Genomic DNA, 23272 nt, shown 5'->3' on the forward strand with positions numbered 1-23272 from the left:
ATATAAACAGCATTAAAGCTGAGTATCTTTACTCCAAGAATTAACAGCGCCAATATTACATTGCCTAAAAGCAGATAAGTCTCTTCACTGGCTGATTTCAGATTAGAGCTTCACTGGCAGGGTCACAATCTCCAGACAGCTCACCAGCAGCGGCCTGCTGTTGCTCTCTATGTGGTAAGACAGGTCTCACAGAGGTGATGCCTTTTCTGTCTTTCACAGAACCAGGCATGTGTAGTCTCCTGAATTTAACTAACTAGGAAAAACTGACATGCAAAGAAGTGTAATCTGTCATTTGTACTAGAAAGTTGATTTTTCAGATAATTTTTTTTCTATCAAGGTAAAGCAGATGAAGCAGCATTTTTCTACTAAAGAGAAAAGCAGTAATCGGTTTCATTTATCAGCTTCCTGAAGCGATGGCCTGTCTTACATGCGTTTCATTCACTGCATATTTGTAACTGTGATAACATGTTAAGTGTATAAGGGAGTTGTGTATATGCTTAAAGTTTAGCCAAAAGTTAGCAAAACTAGTCCAAAGCTCAGAGCTGTAGCAAGGTCTGCAGGGTTTTAAAGGCTTTTCTAATATCTAATGTAAATTTCTGTAATCTTAAAAATAAGGCTCCAGTTAAAATTTGTATTATCTTGTTACAATTTTATTTGGTTCTGTAACTAAATTTCTCATTGGATTTATAAAGAAATTATTAAATTGTTTTGTGTGGAAAAAGTAGCTTAAAACATTTATTTTTCAATGTTTTGGAAATAGATCTTAGTTTGACTAATCCTTTTCCCGAAGAGCCGGAAGACAGCATCCCAGACACCTTGGCCCTACCCAGGGCTCTCAGGTGTCAGATCTGCAGGCCTCTGTCGCCATGTGGACTGGAAGAAGATTACGCTGAGGCAGCAGCACCAGGCGCACATCCCATGAATGCACAAACATGCAAAAGGATTAAGACCTTTTGTTAGAGAAAAAATTTGAAGAAATTTAATGTGACACATAAAAACAAAACAGTGCATAATTGCAAAGTGAAAAGAAGTAAATGCTTGATTTTCAAAATATGGTGTGACTTGCGCCCAAATGGAGCCGCATATCAGCTGTAATAGTCTGGTAATATGTTTCTATTTATTTATTTTTCTGCTAAGAAAAACAGTTTTATTAATCAAACAGCTGTTCAGTAATTAGGCTGGATAGAGAGAATCCCCCAAAAACCAACTGTAAAGTTTTTCATTGTAGCTGAGCACCATTGCAGGACTAGCTTTGTAATGAAGCTTAATCCCAGTATCAAGTTGTTTGCAGCCTGTACCAGGTTTTTGTGCAGGATTTCTAGTTAATCCAGTTTCCCTGTCTCTGTTAAAGAATAGCATCCCCTCAGCATGACGCTGCCACCCCCATGTTTTATGGTGGGGATAGTGTAATTAGATTGCTGTTCAGTTTTTTGTGTTTTTCTTATGTCTGAAGTGTATCACATGTGAAGCATATTTAAAAATGAGGTGAATTCTGAAGAGATTTGTTTGAACTCTATTAGAGAAAATAGGGTTAAATAAAAATACACCCCACCCATTACAGATTTTTAGTTGCAAACATAAAGCATTTAGTCTTTTCTTTCACCTCATCCCGTGAGACTCTTTTAAACCTTATGATCAAAGTGATGCAGGTAAACCAAAGATGTTTTCATTACTTTCCCCTTTATTGTTATTATCTTACATTTTGGACCTTTTGTTTCTGTTTAACTATGTATTTTTTGGGTTCTCAAGTTCGCTTTGTTTTGTTCTATGCTATCTAGATTTAGATCATTTTTGTTCTTAGTTTTGCTATTCCTGGTTATCTCTTTTCTTCAACATCTTTGTTATTATGTACTCCTTGGTACAGTTTTAGGTATAGTTATTATTTCTCTTATCTCTAGGTTATGTTTTCCATGGCTTAAGTTATCTCCATTCCCTTCTCTTATCCTCTAGTTATCCCCTTGGCCATTCTTTATTTTGTAGTCATTGGTTTTATTCACCTTTAACCTTATTTAAGTTCTTTTCTAGTTATTTTTAGATGCTGTGGTTTCTCCTTGGTTTTTCTCTGTTACCTCCTAGTGTCCTTTCCTTTCCCCTGAACTCCTTCTAGTTACTTCTGTCTACACCTGCTCCCTATCAGCTAATTAGTCCTCCCATTGTTTCTGTCTCCCGTATACATAGACTTTCTGTTCAGTTACACATTGCTGGATCCTCGTAATTCTTTAGGTCTATTAATAGTGTCTCCTAGTTTCTTGGTTCTTGCATTTTCTTGTCGATTGGTTCTGGACTATGGATTTTGTATTTTTACCTCTTCATTAACTCTGCATTTGGGTCCACTACAACATCCCCCACACCCGACATTTATTCCATCTCCTCATACAGCCTTATCTGTTTTCAAAGAGAAAAGTCCTAGTATGGGAGATCCTTAGTCACAGCCTGCCTGTCTGCCTCATGTAATAAATGCCTGTATCATATCTTCTGCCCTGACCCTGCATAATTACACTAAATCTCCCATTTGTCCAGCATGCACAAATAGCTTTTCCTGAAACTCCTCCTAATAGATCCCAGAATCATCAGCAGCCCTGACGATGATTCCGACTGTCAGACGGGCCCAGCCAGCCAGTCCGGGCCGTGCCTGGACAGCAATCACATTATCCCGACACAAGAACACAGACAGACAGAGAAATTCAGTAATCAATATTGTGCACTGACGTCTGTCAGAGCACTTAGAGTTCCTCCCAACAAGATGCTGTCTGCCATCACTGAAAGAAGATCTTCAGCTTTAGTAAATGTACTTATCATGAACAATGTGAGTGAAAAATGCTGAAGCCAATACGTTTCTGCCTTTTGAACGGCGGTTGGTTCGACAATGGAGCTTGCATAAAGAATAATAGGATAAGATTACAGAGCGGTACACAGTTCCTGATTTGTGCATGTAGGATAATTGGCTTGTCAAACACCACAAAGAAATCAGACAGTTAAATCAAAATATTTAAACCTTCTGCTTATCTAAGCAGGCAAGCAAGGTTTCTATCTGTTCTAATACGGCAGCTGACAACCTGAGTCAGGCCCCTTTCAGGTGGAGTGAGGGTCCAGCTTGTACCACCAACACCTCTCCAGCTATTCATCGCTTTATTTCCCCGTTCGCTACTCCACTCTGCCTCTGCATGCTTCACTTTGACAAATGCACAAGAAAAAGGCTGCTGCTGAAGGAGCACAGGAGGGGAGGTATGGATTGGAGGAAATTGGATTTGATAGATAAATGTCTGAGGATAGCATTACTGCTTTCTCTTCCCTGCTACACATGTGTGCATGCAGGCAGCTCACACACACTCACACACACATACATACATATAGGTAGGGCTGCACAGGCTGCAAGTGTTGAGACGACTGTTTTTCTGAGGGTACCACTCAGACAGCTCATCTCAATAGCACATTAATGTTTAATGCGAGCTATAAATATCTTGACATTATCATACTCTCAGGGCTTTTTGCGTGTTGTCTGTGGTTGCTGTTGAGGGGAAAGAAATCAAACACTTTCAAATCTGAAATTTATGGAGACTTAAACAGATGCATTTATTTGCTCTTAAGCGTTTAACGTATATAAGTCCAAACTAAACCTCTTGGTTTGCATAATCTACAAAGTAAGCATAGGGTTAAGGCTACATTTTTTTTTTAGAGATTTTGTTCCTATTGTGGAATTCAGCAGCGTTACATATATTAGCATGCATCCGCTTTCATTTTTGTTCAGCTGGAGGGGTCTTACCTGCAGACTTAGGAGTGAATTTGTCCCGGTTGGCAGCACACACAGCGAGCAACCTGTAGCCTAGGTCCAAGTCGAAACCCTGCTGAGCGGCAACACGACTCACCACCTGCGGGAAGAGTCATAAATCAGGAAGTGTCTCTTTGAGTTTGAACCTTAACCTGAATGATGTGTTCATGTCTAATTTATTTACTAAGCTGGCTTTCCATTTTTAAGCTTTGAAAACCTTACAGGAAATGTAGGAATCCTAAATCACTTTACAAAAATATCAACTTTTTCAAATCTTAAATGATTAGTAGATTTTAAAATCAAATTTTGATCAACAAATTAGCCTTTTACAGCCCTAACAAAGACGTTTTGTCTAATATAGTTGGAATGAATCATCCTCAATAACTAGATGCTTCCAGTGAGTTGTACCACATTGATTTGGACATTTTTAGGAGTCATTTGAAAATCAACACAGTCTATTTAACCAAAGCAATGCAACCTCTGCTTAAAAACAGGCAAAGCTAGTTGCTGTCAATCGCTTCATTTCCCTCATGAGTGGGTCAGCCCCATGGTTTATATGAGGCAGACGGCCAGCTACAAAGGCTAGCATAGATTTGACATGGATTTAACAGTTGTTCACCTCATAAGCCTTTTTTTCAGTCTAATCTCCCTCTGAGGACGTCACATGCAGGGCTATATTTCTGTCAATGTGAAAACTGTGTTGGGGTAAGCGCTGCAGGGTTAGTGGGTCACGCAGAGTCGTGTTCATTTCTCCATCCTGGAGTCAAAAAATATATCAAATGACATATTTGTGGTTTATTCCGGCTCATTTCTGAAACTGGACATCCTATCTATTTTGCCTCTGGTCATCTTTTGATTGACAATAACCTGTAATGGGTCCAATGATGATGGTGTAGTAAACTAGCAGTGCACATCCTTTCATAAGCTTGCCTCTAGAAGGAACATTTCCTATTGCATCATTTATTAATATCATCCAGAAGCCTGTGTTTTCTTTTCAGCAGCTCATCACAAAAACTTTCTAAAGGATTTAGGTCTGGGGGTTTAGTTTGTAATAGTAGAAGAGGGTTGATTTTGTGTCTAATAAACCTAATCTTGAGCTGACCACATGTTTTCTGACTTAACCTTGCTGATTGAAATAATATATTTTTTTTTCTTCTTTTTTTGGCTAAAAGCCCCTTTTTTTTTAAATCAAAAACCTCCTAACTCAAATAACTCCTGATACCTTACACTCTGACAGGGTCCTCAGGCCCCTTGAAAGAAACACTGGCCCACAGCATCACAGATTCTCCACCATACTTACCATTCATTGTCTAAATATTGATCCATATCTATTTTTGAAAGAAGGAATCAGAGTCAAAATGAGGAATAATCCATGAAGACCTTGTATCACATTACACTTATTTAAATATCTAAAAATCAAACAATCAAACAGCAACTCTATAAAGAAAGACAAAAAGATTAAATGCAGAGAACTTCCTGCTGCTAGACAAGATTTCTTTACTATGAGATGTCTTTGCAAATGTACCCCATTTGAATGAAATGCTAGTTTTGAAGTGTGGATGACAGTAAATTTTTTCATATCATACCTCCTGTCAGGAAAAAAACAACAGGTTATGCTGTGCAACATGACAAAAAAAAAAAAGATTTGTTTTATACTTTTGTCTTAACACAGTAATAAATTATGCAGCACATCTGCACCCAGTGACTTTACATACGTACTAGACAGAATGCACAAAGGCAGACAAAAAGCTACAGTCAGATCAGAAAAAAGCTGAGAGCAATGACAGCAGCTGTGTTACTTTTATTACCTCTGGTGCCACTGTGGATGAGCTGCACATGAAAAAGATCACAAACAGAACAAGCACCCTCACATGTGGCAACCATTTGATTTGCAGGGTCGCGCATAAGAATGCTCCGACTTGTTGTAAGCAGTAATTCTTCTGATAAGCAGCAGTTTGTTCTAAGAGTCTAATGAAACAATTTAGCTGATGGAGGAACCCCATGCTGAGAGGGATCCCGGCAGCGGGCCCCATTGTGCAGCTCTTTATCACCCTATAAGAGGCTTTTATTTTGATTTAGACGTTAATGAGCATTTATCTGTTAGCTCTAGAGAACACATCCGCAGGAAACAACACCTTGAGAGTTCAATCTTTATAAAGTAAAATAAGTGTGTGCAATAAATGTGTGCACCTTTCTGATAAATTTTTTATAGTTTTAAAGTTCAAAGTTCATTGAACAGGATGTCAGAAGAAATGAGACTGGAGTTCTGTGCAAATTCGTTGCTGCATGCTAGACTTTTCCATCAAAAAAGGAGTTAAGGTATTTAGAAAGTTTTGCAGCTCTGTAAAATAATACATAATACATACAGTCACAGTATTTCATTGTATGCCAGTTTTCACCGGTGTTCCCCATGGATGTGTATTTGGCACCTTTATCTTTCTGTGTCATAGCTCTTTGATTTAATTTCATATTATTCTTACGAAAATAAACTCTATAAATCCACAAAATGTAATCCTACATGCTTAACCCTTTAAAGCCCGATCCAAGAATAAAACAAAACAGAAAATTACTTTTTTTTTGTTTTAAGTCCTTATTTGGCCTTTTAACAAAATATGTAAAAAGTAAAAACAGAAATATATTTTTTATATTAATAATTTATTACTATGTGATAAGTCAAGATTATTTTTTGTGTAGTCTTCTGCCCTCTGTTATTATCAGGTATATCTGATTGTGTACAATAGGATTTTGAGCAAAGTTTTTACCATTAGATTATGCAAAAGGTGTCAGACGCAAAACATTTCAGAAACCGTATGTATCAAATATGATACATTTGGCATTACAGGGTTAAATTATAAAATGTATAGTAAGAGGTAAGTTAAGTATGCTCTCATCTTCTGCTGATCATTCAACAATAATTTATTCTTCCAATAGCTGAAGTCCTATTTACGCTTGACTGATCCACGAGATCCGCACAGTGAACTTACATCATCAGAGCACCCATGGAAAAATTTGTTATTACATGGACGTGTCCATGGGGATAAAAGATGATCGAGTAGGAGTGACAGCTCCTAATATTGAGGGTTCGCAAATATTCACAAATCTTTTATGGATTGGCTCATTAATATAACTATGATCAACAGATTGTGGGAAAAAAAAGTCCTCTTCGAAAGAAAATACTGTCACTCTTGGGGGACACAAAGGAGGTTTAAAAATGTTTGAAACAGCTTTTTTTTGTACTTTTACATCTTGTGTCTCAAGCTTCTGCTCTGTGCTGTAAACCAGGGTGGATTTTCACCAGGGTATTTCAGCGTAGCGGGCTGCTTTGGCTCTGGCCCCCAGAACTCTTTGCAGAGCAGTTCAGCACCAATGCTTCTTACGCTGAAAGTTATCAATATTACACTAAAATTATGCTGATAATCTCACTTTTAATGAGCATAAAAGCTGTTTACCCTTTTATTTGCACATATATGTGAGAAAAGTGCTGTAAAAACTGATCACCGATTAAACCTGAGCACTTGCAGGCAGGTGACCACATGTGCTACCAACCCGCCAACAGACAGAGAGCCACCACTGCTATGCTGATAAAGACACCAGATGAAAACACCTCTCTTTGAATATTAGATATAAGGGGAAAGCATCATTGAGCATAAAAACAAACAGTATGCTCATCAAGTATAATTAAACATAATTAAACCTCTAGATTTCATTGTCGCTTTAACTTTGCTACTTTAAATGTTGGAACATTTTGCATGTTTTATCTATATGGATGCATGTGTTCTGATTAAATTTTTGAGTAGGCTAGTTTTTTTTTATTACTGGTTTACTACTACTAACCTTCTGCACTTGAAGCCAGATTTATTACGAGACTTTTTTTGCTAAATAAATTCTGCTCTCCAAAAAACTCATTAGCTTTCTGTAAAACAATGCCTTCATTTAAAAGTTATTCTTCCTTCAAGCAAGTCTGCCCATAATGCTGCCCTTTCATATCTCTATGGTCTTCTGCCCACTGCCATTTCTTCATAGATTGTCCTTTACTTCTCCTAACAGTTACTTACCAAAGCAGCATTAGCTGAATAGCTTCCAGTCAAGTGACCACTCTTAGCCACTGTTTCACAATTGCTTTCCAAATAAAAAATAAAAATAAAACATTTTTCTGAGGTTGTATTTGAGTTTTTTTCTGTCCTGTTCACTATTTGTTTTTTTGTAATAGTATTTTTATTAAGAAAGACAGATTTCCATCACATTCATTAATTACAGCTTTACCGATTTAAGGTCATGCATTAGGATATTAGCAGAAAGTTCATGCTATTTTTTCCCATACTGCCTTTGTGGTATTTTATAATTTTTTTTTCAGACTATAACTAATTTTAGCGATGAACGATTGTTTACTATTTGTTTAATACATTTTCTGCTTTCAATAGCCTGTTCTTGCATGCCCTAATTTTGTACGATAACAGTCTAAGCATTTTAACATATGCTTTTATTTATTAAAGCTACTGTTCCAAAAACCTCAATACTGATGTTTGCATCCCATATAGGCTTATATCTTGTCCAGTTAGTTTTTTAAATTAAGCATTTTTAAAACAATTTGCAGAAAATAACACTACAGAGCCAAAACAAAAGATGTGGACCTACTGTCAGAACTTTTTTTTCACCCAATCATGCACATCTAATTATTGTTTTGCTTCATCTTCTAAAAAGTAACAGCAAAAAAAAACAAAACAAAAAAATCGACCAAAACCATAATTGTAGTTTTCATACCGTCAGACATCCCATGAGACTTTGCTCGAAAGGTCGCTGGAAGGCCCGTGGATCTCCACACCAGTCAAGCAGCTCTGTGGCAGCCGAGTGGAAGTTGGCCGGGTTCTGTAAGTGCTGCGCAAACACATATTGCCCATTAAAAGCAGACAGAACAAGTGTTATTTCTTTTCTCACGTTTAGTACAAAATGACACACAAAAAAAACCTAATGGTTCCACTGCCTCCAACCTGTCTTGATTTAATGTCTTGTGTTTCTGCACAGCCCTGTAAGGACCTTGACTCTCTCCAATCTACGCCCACTTGGAGCTCTGTTGCATTGTGGGAAGAAGATCACACCCATATCAACAATGATGCCAGTGTTTCTTGTTAATCTTTCTTGGCAACACCCATCCCTCGCCTCCATGACCGACACAGCAACTGAACCATTCCCTCCAATCTTCTCTCTCCCTCTCTCTTTGCCTTATTCATTGCCGGTTTTTAGAGTGGAACACACCAGAGGTCCACTGGCTGACTTGGCTGTGCACAAAGAAAACAACCTTGGTCCTGGCAGCTATGTGTGCAGGCTCAATGTGAGATGTTGGTGTGTTGTCTAATCTCTTTCACTCTCTGTCTGCCTCTCTCGCATGTTCACTGAGGCCTGAAACAGTTGAGCCTTTTCTTTCCAGTGTTTGAGGGCTTCTAAAGCTGGCAGGACACAATAAGCGGTTTTTAAAACTGAGCTTCCTTTCTTCACTCCTCAGAAGGTTAATAGCTCTGAAACAGCGCAGAGCTGCGGCTTGCTCAGTTGGCGAGACAGCAGCCCACTTAAAAGCTTTTATTATTCCTATCTGGAGCTAGAGCATCTAGTGTTGTGTTTTTACTGCAGAGAAGGTACATTTTTTTTAGAAGGCAGCAGAGGTAAGTGTTTTCTGAAAGGGCAGCTAAAAATGAGCTTCATTACTAACCTGATGTGGGGCCAAGCAGATGCCTATAGTAATAGTCTCTTTGGTGACATCATGGACTCCGAGAGAGAGACCTTGATTAGAAGAGAAACTACGAAACAGTCTGATTTGGTCCTCTCTTCTAGGGGAGTGTTGGCCTGGTGGCTAGAGCAGTGGGTTTGTGCTCTGAGAAGGCTGCAAGTGCCTGGTTTGATCCCCACAGCCAGCACTCTGGGTCCCTGAGCAAGACCCTTAACCCCACACTGCTCCCCAGGCGCCAATGGCAGCCCAAAGGGATGGGTTATATGGAGGGGAAAAATTCTCCAATGTGAGATCAATAAAGTTCAATTCAATGGTATTTGACTGAGAGCAAGACAAGAAGGGGGAGTGAGAGAAAACGAGGTGATGTTGTTGGATGAAAGTATAGGAAGACAGCCTCTTTTAGATGAGTGATATGATCTGGCATTAGTGCTGCTTGATAGAAGGCATATCATCCCCCAGCATGATGAAAATCAGACCTCGCACAGCAGGGGCTGTCTGTCTCCATCTGAGCTCAGCTCCCGCTGCAGCGGTCACCGACGACTTTGCCTGAAAACCTCTGCTCTGGTGTGAGGAAAGGAAGGATGATCAGAGGAAATAGCTCTGCTGATCTGGTGACGGGGCACTAGAGTTTTACAGTCATAGTTATTGTTGTGCAAAAGGTTGGATGTGGATAAAAACAAGTATTGAGACAGCAAACAAACAGCCAAACCCTGTCTTAAGGCCAGCGCTACAACTGGCTCTTCACTTCCTATCTGTGTAGGTAGAAAACAGCACACCGCTTAGCTATCTGCCAGCACCATTCTGGCAGCTAAGAGCTCAGAGACTAACCATTTCAGTTTGGCTTTACAGTTCTTTTACAGCAGGAGCTGGTGTTAAATAACTTAACAAGTGGCACCAAGAATGATAGGAGACCCACTGTGGTAAAATCTATCTGAAAATAACTAAGAGTTAAAAAAAAGAGGTCTACAAGCCATTTGAAAATGTCCTCCAAGTCAAAAACAGGATTTGTTGCAGCAGAACCACTACAAGAGGCTGCAAAAGACTTAAGAGTGGGGCAGAATTTCTCCTTCTAACAGGATAACAACCCTAAAAATGAATTCAGTCATAGTCATAGTGAAAGGGTTTAGATAAAGAATATTAAGTTGTTAGAAACCCCAGTCAGACTTTATTCTAATTGATTTACCCATGATCCTTGAGCACTTTAACAAACACTTTTTTAAAAGAAAAATGTATAGTAGTAACTTTGTTTGTTAGCCTTTCACTGGGGGTGACAAATAAACTTCAATGTGCAGCTTTTTCAATGAAAAAAGTGTATAATTTATTCAAAATTGTGTAAACAGATGCCTGCCAGTCAATTCGACTGAGACTGAGTTATTGCTCCCCTCTCGGTTTTATGCTTTCGCTCTAATGTGACAAAATGTGAAGAGTTTAAGCAGTGTAAACACTTTTGGACCAGCAGAGGCTATAAAAATCTGTACTGCAGCATTAAAAGGAATCTGTAAAAACACAGGAGAAAGTTGTCACCTCATAAGCTTTATCGTTTGCCAATTTATTCTAAGACATGGCGTCATTTGGATGCTGGTAGATATAAAGACTCACACCCACGTATCATAAACAAATATGCCAACAGCCAGCCAGCAAGTCAAGCAGTCTATGAGCTCTACAGACCATTAATCACACGCAGAGGCGGTAGCCCTGGGATATGTTAGTCTGTCTGTGAGGAGTCCTATGAAAGCTGACAGTCAGGGAAAACTGCAGCAAGGGTTGGAATACGTCAGGAGTTAGCAGCATGATGTCAGAGAACACAGCACAAGGAGAGAGAGAAACGTTGAGTCTGTTATGCAGCTTTGAAGTCTGCTCTTATGTTCATAGGCAGATTTGCCTCCCTCTGTGACCCTTTGCAACATGATCTGTGCGACTGAAGCTAGGGCCCCAGACACACTGATGCCTAAATAAGGTGCTGAGAGGAGAAAGTAAGGCTGGATTTTTTTTTTCTTCTTTTCTCAGACCACTGGGAATCCATGTCTGAAGAGAAGTAAAGGAAACTAAAGAAAGGGTTTTATTTAATACCCACCTGTTTGATGCACTGCAGCCTGTCATTGGTCTGCTGGATATGCCGGTCCATTGATGGTAATGTGTTCATCTTGATGTCTCTACCAGGACTCCATTAAAAGCTGGTTTGTTTGTTTTTTTCTTATTCTGCAAAAAAGAATAGAAAATGTACATCTGTTAGAACTAACAGGACCTTTGACTAAGAGGGCTTAAGCCTGCAGGTGAAAACAATATTTCAGGTACTTGAACTGAAAAAAAAGAGTTCCCGTTTACAACTTGAACGATGAACAAATGCCGCCTTTTAGACCAATCAGACAAGGTATAATACATTTTCAATCATCTCTTTTTTTTCCCCATATTCCAATATTAGACACCATTTAAATAAAATTGCATAGGTTTCCATGTTTTGTTTTGTTTTTTATCTGAAAGCATAGGAACCACAGGTTACCCTAATATTCCATTCAGATCCTTCAGTGATAAACAACGATCCCATATTCTGCGACCTCGACCGTCTCACAGCGGTGGATTGAGTTGGGATTAATAGCTATCGTGCTGGTTCATCAACGGCCACTAGCCATCCCTTTCTGTTTATCTCCATCGGTGTTGGTCCTTCCCACATTCCTTCACACAAAAGACCAACTGAGGAACCACAGGTGGGGGGGCGGGGCTCCAGAAAGCTGCTAGGCACTGATAAAGGGTCCCCCAAGATTCCCCACCGAGTGAAACCAACACAACAGAGGCATGGCGCTCAGTCAGGGAGTTTTCATTTCAGTCTGGAGTGCTTATCTTTGATTGACTGCTGCATAAATGCACAGCGTTTAACTCTCTCACACACATTTAAGAGCTTGTGAACTCAAAAGCTTGAATTCTTTACTTTAATAACAGCAGAAAGGTGGAAAACTTCAAAGAAACACTTTGAGAATGAGACTGTCTTACTAATCCTCTCAGATTTGAGTAATACCTGAGTGGAATTACCTAGAGTGCACTTAAGCACGCTGCTTGCATGAATAAAGAGGAGTTCTTGAGTAAAAATGTTGTCAGAAGACATATACTTATCAGCTTACACGGAATGGTGTTTATGAAAACAGCTAAAATTGCCTTCTCCTGGGTCTAACAGCACATAACACAACCATAACATTGGATGGCCTATTTTGATTGAGCTGCCATACCAGCCAGTGTCCAGCAGATGTCTCCCTCTCCTGCTATTAACCAGCTTTTAACACACTCCACCTGCAGCAAGATGTCCAGAAAGGGCTCCCCTAAAGCCTTTGACAAGTGCTACAAATCCTTTCTAGAACCCAGGCGGTTCTGCAAAGCACGCCCCAGCCCAGCGCTGGCCATCTGACCATGTAGCAATTGATTAACTGGTTCTCCTACAGCTCCACACCCTCCTGTCCCAAAACTAAAAAAAACTCAGATGGCATGTTCCTGTTAAGAACAAGTTCTTCTGTTTTTTTTTTGTTTTTTTCTTGCACATTTATCTCACCTCTGATGTAAACATGTAGCACCTTTGTTAGTCAATGAAAACACAATCTTTGGTTTTGAAAGGAAGAGTATTGAGGTTGAAATGGCCGGCCAGGCGTTGTAAATTAGGTGAGAAGTAAATCAACCAGAAGTGTCCTTAGTGATAAGACGCTGCAGCTCCACACCCCTGTTCAAAAATGCCTTGCGCAACCAATTGCTCCTGATTGCAAACAACTTTTGTTAAATTTAATTTTCAGCAGGTTCACTACAGCCTATGAGCAGCATTTGCTAAGATGTAATAATTGATTTTTTCTCACACTGTTGTTTGAACATCACAACAAAGCTATTCCTTACACATCAAAAAGATAGGAAAAAAAACCTTTTTTTAAGCTTTCCGTCTTTTATTTTTGCCTTTTTTTGTGACACTTTAATGTTCCAGAGCAGATTTAAAAAAAAATACAGTTTTGATATTAATATGTTTATCAAAGATCAAATGTGTCCAGGCTTACATGACTATATGTGGAGAAGTAAATTCCCCAAAAAGCTGCATGAGTGTTAAAATCAAACTGTAGGGTTTTTGTTCGACAATGTTTACAAGATTGTTTTTAATACAGCCTAACTGGAGAGTTTTCATGATACAATGGACTTTAAGGTAATTTAAAAGCATCTCAGTAAAATCCATTTAAAGCATTGCATTTAACCGAGCCGAGAGAGTTCTGCAGATTTAAGATGTTTTGGGTTTTACTGATTTTCTGGATGAGTTGCTGATGCACTCTTGGAGTAATTTTAGTAGGCCAAGCATCATTGGGAATGCTCCTCACTGTTCCCTGTTTTCTCTGTCCACATACTTTAAATACTGAATCTCTTTGTAAATCTTATAAACCCTTTAAAAACTAATGGAAGTCATTGACTCTGTTTCCTATATGGTTTTAATTCCTTCAGATTAGGACAGGATGTGTTCCTATTTGAAACTTGTCAGCTCAGCCTAACCAATGTACTAGAAAGGTTCAATAAAACTATTGAACTATTATTGTGTGTATGTTTGCATGTAGGATAAAGTTGGTCTGTTGGTTTATGTCCTCTTAAGGTAATAATTGTTTTTATCTTTGGAATTTAAACATTTTCACATCAAAAAACGGAAGAAATCTGTTAGGGGTCAAATGTTAAAATCAATATTACAAAATGAAACATTTATTACAGCAAGGTACATAGATGCAAAGCAAAAGATGACACATTTAGTCATGAAGCGCACTTTACAACCTTCCCTTCAAACAACAGAGGGAGGAAGCAGCTGTGAATCAGAGGGGAGTAACAAGCCACATGTAACACCAACATCCGAGGAGGCGTCTGTCTCCTCCTCTTGCTGTCTTTCTTTTCCTCCCTCCCTACATCTCTTTTTCTAAGCAAAACAAGCTGGGGAAGCAGTGTGGGGACTTGGCAGGCTGAAACAAAAGCACAGTGATATCGAAGGCGCTTGAGTATGGAGGCAAGGGGGGAGCGAGCAGGAACGGGCTCCACGCGGAAAGGAGACGAAGGAAAACACAAAGAGAGTTGGAATTAGCTCCTCGTTGCACATGCACACACACACACTTAATACATGATCACACACAGCGTGAGCGAGTTCTCATTTCAGACAAATGACTGGCACATTTGTCAGGCGCAATGTGCTGCATGAAAGTGATCATTCACTGAGGGTTATATGGACATGTTGATGCTTGAGGTCCTGACAGACATCAGTGAGGGCAGAGTCAGGTGGTTACTGTAGCATACATGTTGTCAAAGCAATAAAAATGAGAACGACGGAAAGGTTACTTCATGAAATTCTGTTAAAGTGCAACAGAGATGTGTGACACAGACTACTCTCCCTCCATCAGACGCTCAGTCAGTAATTTGTTTTAAAATAACCTTGAAAAGATGAATAATATTATAAAATATTACATTTACAGGTAAACCCAAAAACTTGTACTGATATTAATCTTTTAAACCAGAAATGCTTTTATTCTTAGTTTTATTAAATCAAATCTCCTTCCTGCATTCTATTCTATTCCCAGATAGTGATGCAGAGAAGGACACATCTGTTGAACTGTGATTTTTTATTTTTTTGCTTACTAAATTGCATTTTTTAACTTATGCAGACATTAAAAGAACGGATATTGCTGTTTTTCTTGTTTTTAAAGATAAACCTGGATCATCTAAAACAATATTGGCAGGACATAGAAACACTCTGTGGTTTACACGGACCTTTGAATACTCTGATTGCTGGATTTATAATGAATAGCAAACTAATAAATGTCCCCCCACCTACAGTTGGGCCCATCCTGGGCCTGTTTGAAGCAAACAAGTTGAAGGTTTTCTAAAATGTTCTTCCAAATTGTTTCCTTCAAATAACCATATCCTTTGTCTGATTTATGGATCATTCAAAGTCTTTATCAATAAAAATGAGTTGTTCAATATTATATAAGCAATTAATAACTTCATGTCATGGGATTAGTTTAAGGTTAAAATACCCTGACTGATAGAGAACGATCCCTGTGTTAAATAACCAGACTGAATCTGTGTTTGAAGGGTAACATAACGTGATTATATTTTTCAACCTTTTGATGCCGTTTTAGAGGTTTATGGTTGAGTTTAAAAAAACATTGATAGGGAAAAAGATTCAATGCATGAAGAGACTCAGGACACCGAGTTGAAATGAATATTGTTTTTGCTCATGCCCTCTGCTGAAACTTTGGTTATGGTAACTAAAGTGTTAAGGAGATTGCTGCAATTTGTGTTGCCAGGTTTGGCTTGATATCAATTTTATTAAGGAAAGAAGAAAACTATCTCTCCTGCTCTCAGGTCAAAAAAAAAAATCCTCTCTCCTCCAGAGCAGAGACCCCCCCAAGCAAACCTCCCCCCCGACCATTTCTACCTCTCTGTGTGCTTTATGCTCTTCCCCTCTGCAGCTCTCAGACATCATTAGACCCACCCAGCATGCGACTTCCCTAACACAACCTTCCATTTTCTGTTCGATCATTTTCCTCTCCTCATCCCTCATATCTCAACACTCCTGCCACTCTCACAACCCCCTCCTCCTTCTCCTCCTCCTTCTTCTTCTTCCCAGGGCCCCAAGTGGGAGCTGCCATAACAGGAGGTGGAATGGATTCATTTGCTCTAATGTGGTTTGGGCTGCAGCGTGGCACGGCGCAGAGCGACACTTTATCCCAGCGCACAGGGCTTCTCTCCCTCACCGTCTGCAGTTCATGTGTTTTCAAACAGGCCAATCAACACCACTCAGCTGCACTGGCCTCTATCTCTCATTCCCTCCCACATACGCCGCTATAAGTATGTCTGCAAAAAGCCACCAGCCATCTCTCTCACACACACACTATTATCTCTAATGGCAAACTCTCCTAGCCAGGCAGTCCCCTTTGCTGCCTTTATTTCCCCGCCATGTCTGCTCCGTCCACAGAGGCTGGTTCTTCATTGTATCCAAACCTTCTCCAACCATCATATCTCTGCCTGTTTGCCTTGTTCCTGCTTATGTTCTTGGCTCTGTTAATCCTCTCTACCACTTAATCTCTCTTGCTCTTCTTTTCCCTCTCAGCAAAGTCAACTATTAGTCATATTGCCCCCACTGGGCTTTATAAAACTCAGCTTTCTGTACACCCCTCACAACCACTCGGCTCTATAAAAATGTGAAATGGCTGATCCCGCGGGTGGGAAAAAAAAACAAAACCCAAATAGTACCGTTTGTTTATCTTCTCTTTTAATGTGACAACTACGGGAGCAGCGGGCAGCTATGTGACACCCAACACTGCAATGCAAACAGCTGTGAGGTGGAGATACATGAGCCCTTCTGTTTCTGCCTATAAATACGGAGCTTTAGTTGTGGACTATTGCAGGTATGCACCAAAACAAGTATTGATTACCTCACTGCTGAATGTGAGAAATCAGAAAAGTGAAAGCAGAGATTTTCAGCTGATTCTGCATGAGGTTTTAGAAAGTGTAAAACATTTCTGATGCAAGGTACCAAGCATTTCCAAAACCAGTTTTTCCAAAACAAAAACAGGTAAGAAATCATAAAGAAATGAGAAAATCAGAGCAACTTTTCTGTACTAAATTTGTTCTTCCTTTTATCTGCCAAAAGCCTTGCTTTCTCTGTGAATAAACACGAGTATGATGAAAATAAAAAAATTTGTTTCAACAGCATCTTAAATTCCTCCATACTCCCTCTGACTTCACGGTAAAGACCATGCTGATATAAATAGCTCTCTAACCTCTTCTTAATTGGTAACAACAGGCAAACCAAAGAGTATTAATAGAGTGAGCTGCTAGGGCTTAATATGGCAAATCCCTGATTTGAAGATAAAATCCTTGTTCCTATTTGTGTTGCAACAAATCATGATTTTGTTCATCTCTAAAAGTTACACATCTATTACTGGTGTCTGCACCTTGCTTTACCACAATCTGAAGCTATGTTTTGCTAGCAATCAGCAACTTTCATCTCAGTCATCTCAAGGCACTTTACAGAGACAAACCAACCAGATAAAGTCAGATTGGTTGCATCAAGTTATTGACTTGCAAGACATGCTCCTCCTGGATGAGGCTGCGGCGACGACCTTCACTTGCATTTTGTCGTTGACTCTTTAGCAATCCCTCACACTGAGCATGCGTGTAGCGACAGAGGAGAAGAAAAACACCCTTTTAACAGGAAGAAACCTCCAGCAGAACCAGGATCAGTATGAGCTTATTATGAGCCTGTTTATATTAAGAAGATGGAAGCAAACACAATAAGAAGCAGAGATACTAAAGGTAACTGTTAACTAGCTCCACAGGTTGCTTCCAGGAAAGACACAGCCAGGCAGATGAGCTCCAAGCCAATTCTGCTACAAACAGTAAAGAAACAGGACTACACTGGAAGCAGACCAAGCTCCAATATATATAAACAGAGATATCAGGGGCAGCAGCACAGCTGATATTTTAATCCAGGATGGAGTCACAACCACACAGGAACAGACCAGATGAAGCTACTACGTTGTGCATTGTCACAAGATGGCCAACATCACACAAAGAGTAAGTTTTAACACAAAAAACAGATAAACAGACCGGGAATAAGACGAAACACAAAAAAACACAACTTTTTTTTTAAGTTTGATCTTTTAGGTGCCATTAATTAGGTCATTAATAAGTCATTAATAAAAGTATATATAAATTGAAAATGATTTGCACCTGAAACCCTACATTATTAGACAACAACATAGATCTCCTGACCTTAACTTTAATTTAATTAAAGAAATTTATTTTTACAGGGTTCTAATCTTGAAAACAATGTTCTATTAAAGAATCTATTAACATTCTTAATATGTTAAGAATATATTAAGGAGCCTGTATACTTAGAAGGGTTCTGGTTATCCCAGATACAAATGGTTTGAGTGGAAAAAAAATAATCAGTATATAATTTATGAAGTGTAGTTGTAGACCAGTTGTAGAGTGAGAAACCTTCTTCCATTGCTGTTTAATCCAAAACACCGTAAAGTGCTGATATAGGCTTAGGGAAAGTACTGGCCCCCAATTGGTTGGGATGCATGAGTAAAATGCTCTCTATATATAAAGTGGAAACATGTATTATAGGTTCTCTATGAGGGTGTGTGTAAATGAAATACTCTTTGCAGAATCTTGATAGTGAAAAGGTGCTATATAAATGTGGACCATTCAGCTGGAGCAGCAGATTTTTTCTCTACCTTGAGGAAATCCTTCACAGCTGTTGTCACAGAGCAGCACAAGATAAAATCAGAATTACATCTTTTCTTTTTTTTTGTTTCTGTTTTGGTTTTCAGTCTCCTTCATGTTAATGCGTTTTTGTTTTTACATTCATCTATGAGCTCATGGAGAGGGATCTTTTTACACATGAGACAAAAAAATGAAAATCAGGTCATCTGTGAGCAGTGAAAAGCTGGTGCATCACATGATGAATGAATGAACTCCTTATTCCACACGTTCCAGTTGCCGAAGACTATAAATACCAGCTGTGGAAGACTGTATGTCCTGACTGCCACATACAATTTTCCAGTGTCACGAAAGACAAGATTATAACACTCGTGATGCTCAAGAAATGGTGTATGTGTGTAAGGAGAGCTCATGGCCAAAATGGCTTGCTTTAAGTCACTGAACCAGGTCTCCAGAGGAGGGTCCAGAATGCCGAACCGCCTCAGGGGGTCTCACAAGGTTTATTTACTGGAATCACATCAGTCGTCTGCATTTTTGGGGAAAATGTAAGAGGAGATGACAGCATATCAGTGGAGAGGAGCATGACTGACAGGGCAGTCTGACAGGCTTGTGTAAAGCTAACCTTATGGGCCCAGCTCCAGCAGAGCTGTTAGCTCACACACCGCCCCCTGTGGCTGCTGAATGGGTAAACTGACAAATTCCATGTCCTTCGGTTTCAGTGCTGACAAACTGCTGACCCACATGCAATTAAACAACATCCACTGAGGGGCGAGTGCAGCACGACGAACGTGCAGCAGCAAATGAGCGGTCTTCTGCAAGAAGACAGAGTGATGAAGTGTGTGCAGCAAAAAGAAACAGAGAGGCAGGGGCAAAGAGTGAGACTTACAAAGACCGAGTGTGATTCAATCTGCTCACCAAGCCATGAAATGGTATTGGTGTCATTAGGGAGAGCAAAAATATATCTGTGCCAGCCTGCCCTCAACTCTCCTTGCCTGTGACACTAAAAGCACAAACCTTAAATAGAAAAATCAGCAATCAGCTCGACCCTTATGCACTAGGTAGGACTGAACATCCTACCCTGCAGCTTACTGCTCAAATCTTATCAGCCTTTACTCACTTCCAGCTAAGAGCAATGCTCCCATCCACCCACCCACCCAATAATGTCCTTTTTTTAAAATCTGGCAGCATATTAGACAGCCACTCAAGCAATGTTTGCTAAATTACAGATTTTTTAGTCTTGAACAAGATGACCCTATGTTTTCATTTGTAACAAAAACTGATCAACTAATCACCCTGTTATAGACGCCAGGTGCTCAATGACTTAACAACTCTGGAGTGAAGTAATTAGAAAAAAAAGATAATTAAAAAAATTACAAAAAACTTAATTTGACAGTTAAGATCTGATAACTGATAGATTTGGTCTTTTGTCCGAATCCTGAGCAGAAGAAAAAAGGTTGTTTAATGATTATCCCTGAACACAAGCATGGAAACCCTTGTATGGCAGGTTTCTTGCTGATTGGATTAAATTTATCTTAGGGAAAGTACTGAATATGAGGTTTGGGTGCATATTTCAGGTAGAAACTCCATTTTTTCCCTATAGTTATTCTGCTGGGTGCTATAATGACTGTTACTCCGTATGTATGTATCATCTTTGGTAAGGTGTCAGCTAACTCCTACCATCCTGAAACTTGACTTAATTCTCCTAAGGAGAGGCTGTACGCTCCTGTCTTGGCTGTTGTCCAACTGAAGGTTCTGTTATAAGGTAGAGATTCCTTTCCACCTTGTCCATATGCTTGCACAAGACGTTCTGCTGCAAAGCTAAGAGCTCAATGCAACCAGCTAAGCTTCCTTCTTACATAAAATGAACAGTCAGACTCAATTTACTACAATATAATGTGTATCAAACTAAAGAAAATATGATATCTAGATCTGACCAAGCATCTGAAATGTACTGTAATGAATTCTATTGGACTAGATCACAGACCAAAATCATTTCCTTTTATTTAGCTATGAATTGGATGTCTTATATACTGCAGTGAGACCATATATGTAGTTAACTGGTGTGATATACTGTAGAAAATCTTTACACTAGAGTTGTGCGTGAAGGCTGAAAAGTGTTGCACCACCTTCATAGACCTTCATCAGTTGATATCAACCACTATTAGTGTTTTGTTTACCATTTTTGATAAAAGGTGGTGGAATTACTGGAAACTTGATTAGACATTGATATTGGCCAGGTGTCTGTCATGATGTATATGGATACTGATTTATTGGCCAGCCCTATTCTACAGAAATGTAATGAAAAAACAGCTAAACATACAAGGAAGTTTTATTGGAAAGTAGCAGCTAAAACTTGCTGACCTTTCAAGCAGTGTTTAAACAGAAAAAAAAAAGACTTACTCAAGGACACCTTAACAAAACTGATATTTAATAGTTCATGCTCCTTGTTCTGTGTTAAAGAAACAGCCTGCAAAGCCCGGCGACGCAACAAACACAACCACAATCATGAAATCCACCGACAGGGTAGCTTTACACAAACAGCCAAATAACCTTTGAGAGACCTTCCTACGCAGGTACATGGGAGAATGCTGCACTCATTCATCTTGTTCTGTTGAGTTTTTGTTCGGCGCTGCGCGAGTGTAAGAGCCTCGGCGGCAAAGACGACAAAACATCTGCTCGCTGCGAAAAAAGGAAATGGGCCTAATGGCGTACACAGAGCCTCCAGATTCATTCACCTAAGGAACAATTCATGTTGGTATTATCCAGCACAGCAAGTGCATGAAACAGCACTGAAAGGGTAATGTGCTCCAACGGCAGCTTTTACAAAACACTCTACTGCTGTGAAAGTGTTTATTTGTGATCTTAAATCTGTTCTATCAGCTTATCTTTATGCATGCATGTGTAATGTGATGCTTTAAATGGTAGGCAGGTAGAATCAGGTACTGACACAAGGCTTTAATGTGTGTCACTGAGCTCCAAAGCACATTTACTATTAAATATTCCTCTTCTGTCTCAGCTTGGGAGCGTCAAGGTGTACGGATGGAAGAAAAGAACAGAAGATTTGACAACCATGCAACATATTACATGCAGGAGGAGGTGGGGACGAGTCAAGCAGAGAGAGATAGGGGAGGAATGGCTGCAGAGCAGGAGGGAGATGGTGAGAGGTCATCCTTGGGTAATTTGTTTTGGTCCTCTCAGAGCGCAGACACACAGGGAGCAGGTAAACCAATTACAGTGTGACATGAATCACTAAGACCTACAGGCAGCCACACAGCTGGCCAGTCAGGCAGAACACATGAGCAGGCTGCCTCTTACCCTAACCACTGGTCAATCACGAGACACAGCGTTGGTCCCTCGAGTGACCATGACTGAACATCTGGAAGAAATTAGCAATCCTCCATTGTTTTCTCTTTATGTTCTGAGGAAGCCATTGCTTCTTCACACCGATACAGAATCAACCTTTAACTTCAGATCCTGAGAAATAAATCTAATCTGACAGCTTCCTGATTTCTCACTTCCATCTGATCAGTAAACCCAGGATAATACCAGTGATAATGACACGACTCATCCAAAGACACACTAGGTTGGATGTCAAATCCTAATGGATTTTAAAGCCATGCCAAACACTTCAGGCTAAGTATTTACAAGACAAAGACTTTAGCAATTAGTTTAATTTCCTTAATCGCCTGACGGCTGCCATAATGATGTTGTGTCAGGCCTCAGTCATACCATCGCCACCGGGGATGTAACAAAACGCAAGATAGAGACTTAAATAAACAATAATCTATTTCTTGTTCACTGTGGCAACAACCATAATCCTGTGGCTGATGTAAAACTGACAGCAGCACCGCAAATATTCAACCAGAGTGAAGAAAATGGAGAATGAAGCTGAAGAGGAAAGAAGAATTTGAGTGGATTAGAGTGCGCCTTAACACTTTGGTGTATTTGTGGTGTGCCTTGTAGATTGAGAAGAGGTTAATATTTGATGAAGAGTGTTGGTATTGGGCTGCGTACTGAGGAGAAGCACCTGATAAAGACCTGGAGAGCGAATAGGAGTCTGTCTCACTCCCAGCTAGGGATGGGAAGCACAGACTTTAAAAGGTGACCATGGTAACAATCCTGATGTTATAAATTTAAATAAATGAATAAAAAGTCTCCATTGAAAATTTATCTTTTTAACATGGTTCAAAAGACTTTCGCATCATCAGACACTCAGGTAAAAAAGCAGTCAATAAACAGCAGATATATTACAACCACATGCAGATAATCAACTTTATATGACTTTTTGACACGTTTCCATCCTTACTACATGCAGAGGGAAACAAGTTGTTTAGTACCTTTACCTAAGAATAGTGCTTATGCTAAAGTAACTTTTTGCAGGCGTTTTTTGGTTTTCAGAATCATCTGCTTTAGTTGTTGATCTCTTTACAAGCTTTTCTGTTGTTGTTTTTTGGGGGGGATTATGCAGATCAATGGTTTAAAATGTTGGGGACAGAACAACACTTTCAGTAGTAAACAACACAAGCAGGATAATAAGATAGGCTGATCAAACTGGA

General features: G+C 39.5%; 1 protein-coding gene across 5 annotated transcripts in view; it reads right to left on the reverse strand.

Annotated features, from left to right (window-relative positions):
- zmiz1a (zinc finger, MIZ-type containing 1a) overlaps window positions 1-23272 on the reverse strand; it is a 127535-nt gene that overhangs the window by 27605 nt on the left and 76658 nt on the right. For all 5 annotated transcript variants that reach the window (XM_038293092.1, XM_038293087.1, XM_038293090.1 and 2 more), the window contains 3 exons: window positions 11566-11690; window positions 8531-8644; window positions 3764-3869 (listed from right to left, as the gene is read on the reverse strand). In XM_038293092.1, the coding sequence (XP_038149020.1) occupies window positions 3764-3869; window positions 8531-8644; window positions 11566-11634 (289 nt within the window). In that variant the 5' untranslated portion in view covers window positions 11635-11690. The remainder of the gene's footprint in view (window positions 1-3763; window positions 3870-8530; window positions 8645-11565; window positions 11691-23272) is intronic.

The sequence above is a fragment of the Cyprinodon tularosa genome, unplaced genomic scaffold (assembly GCF_016077235.1).
Source record: "Cyprinodon tularosa strain WSP-4 unplaced genomic scaffold, ASM1607723v1 ctg32, whole genome shotgun sequence".
NCBI classification, from domain to species: Eukaryota; Metazoa; Chordata; class Actinopteri; order Cyprinodontiformes; family Cyprinodontidae; genus Cyprinodon; species Cyprinodon tularosa.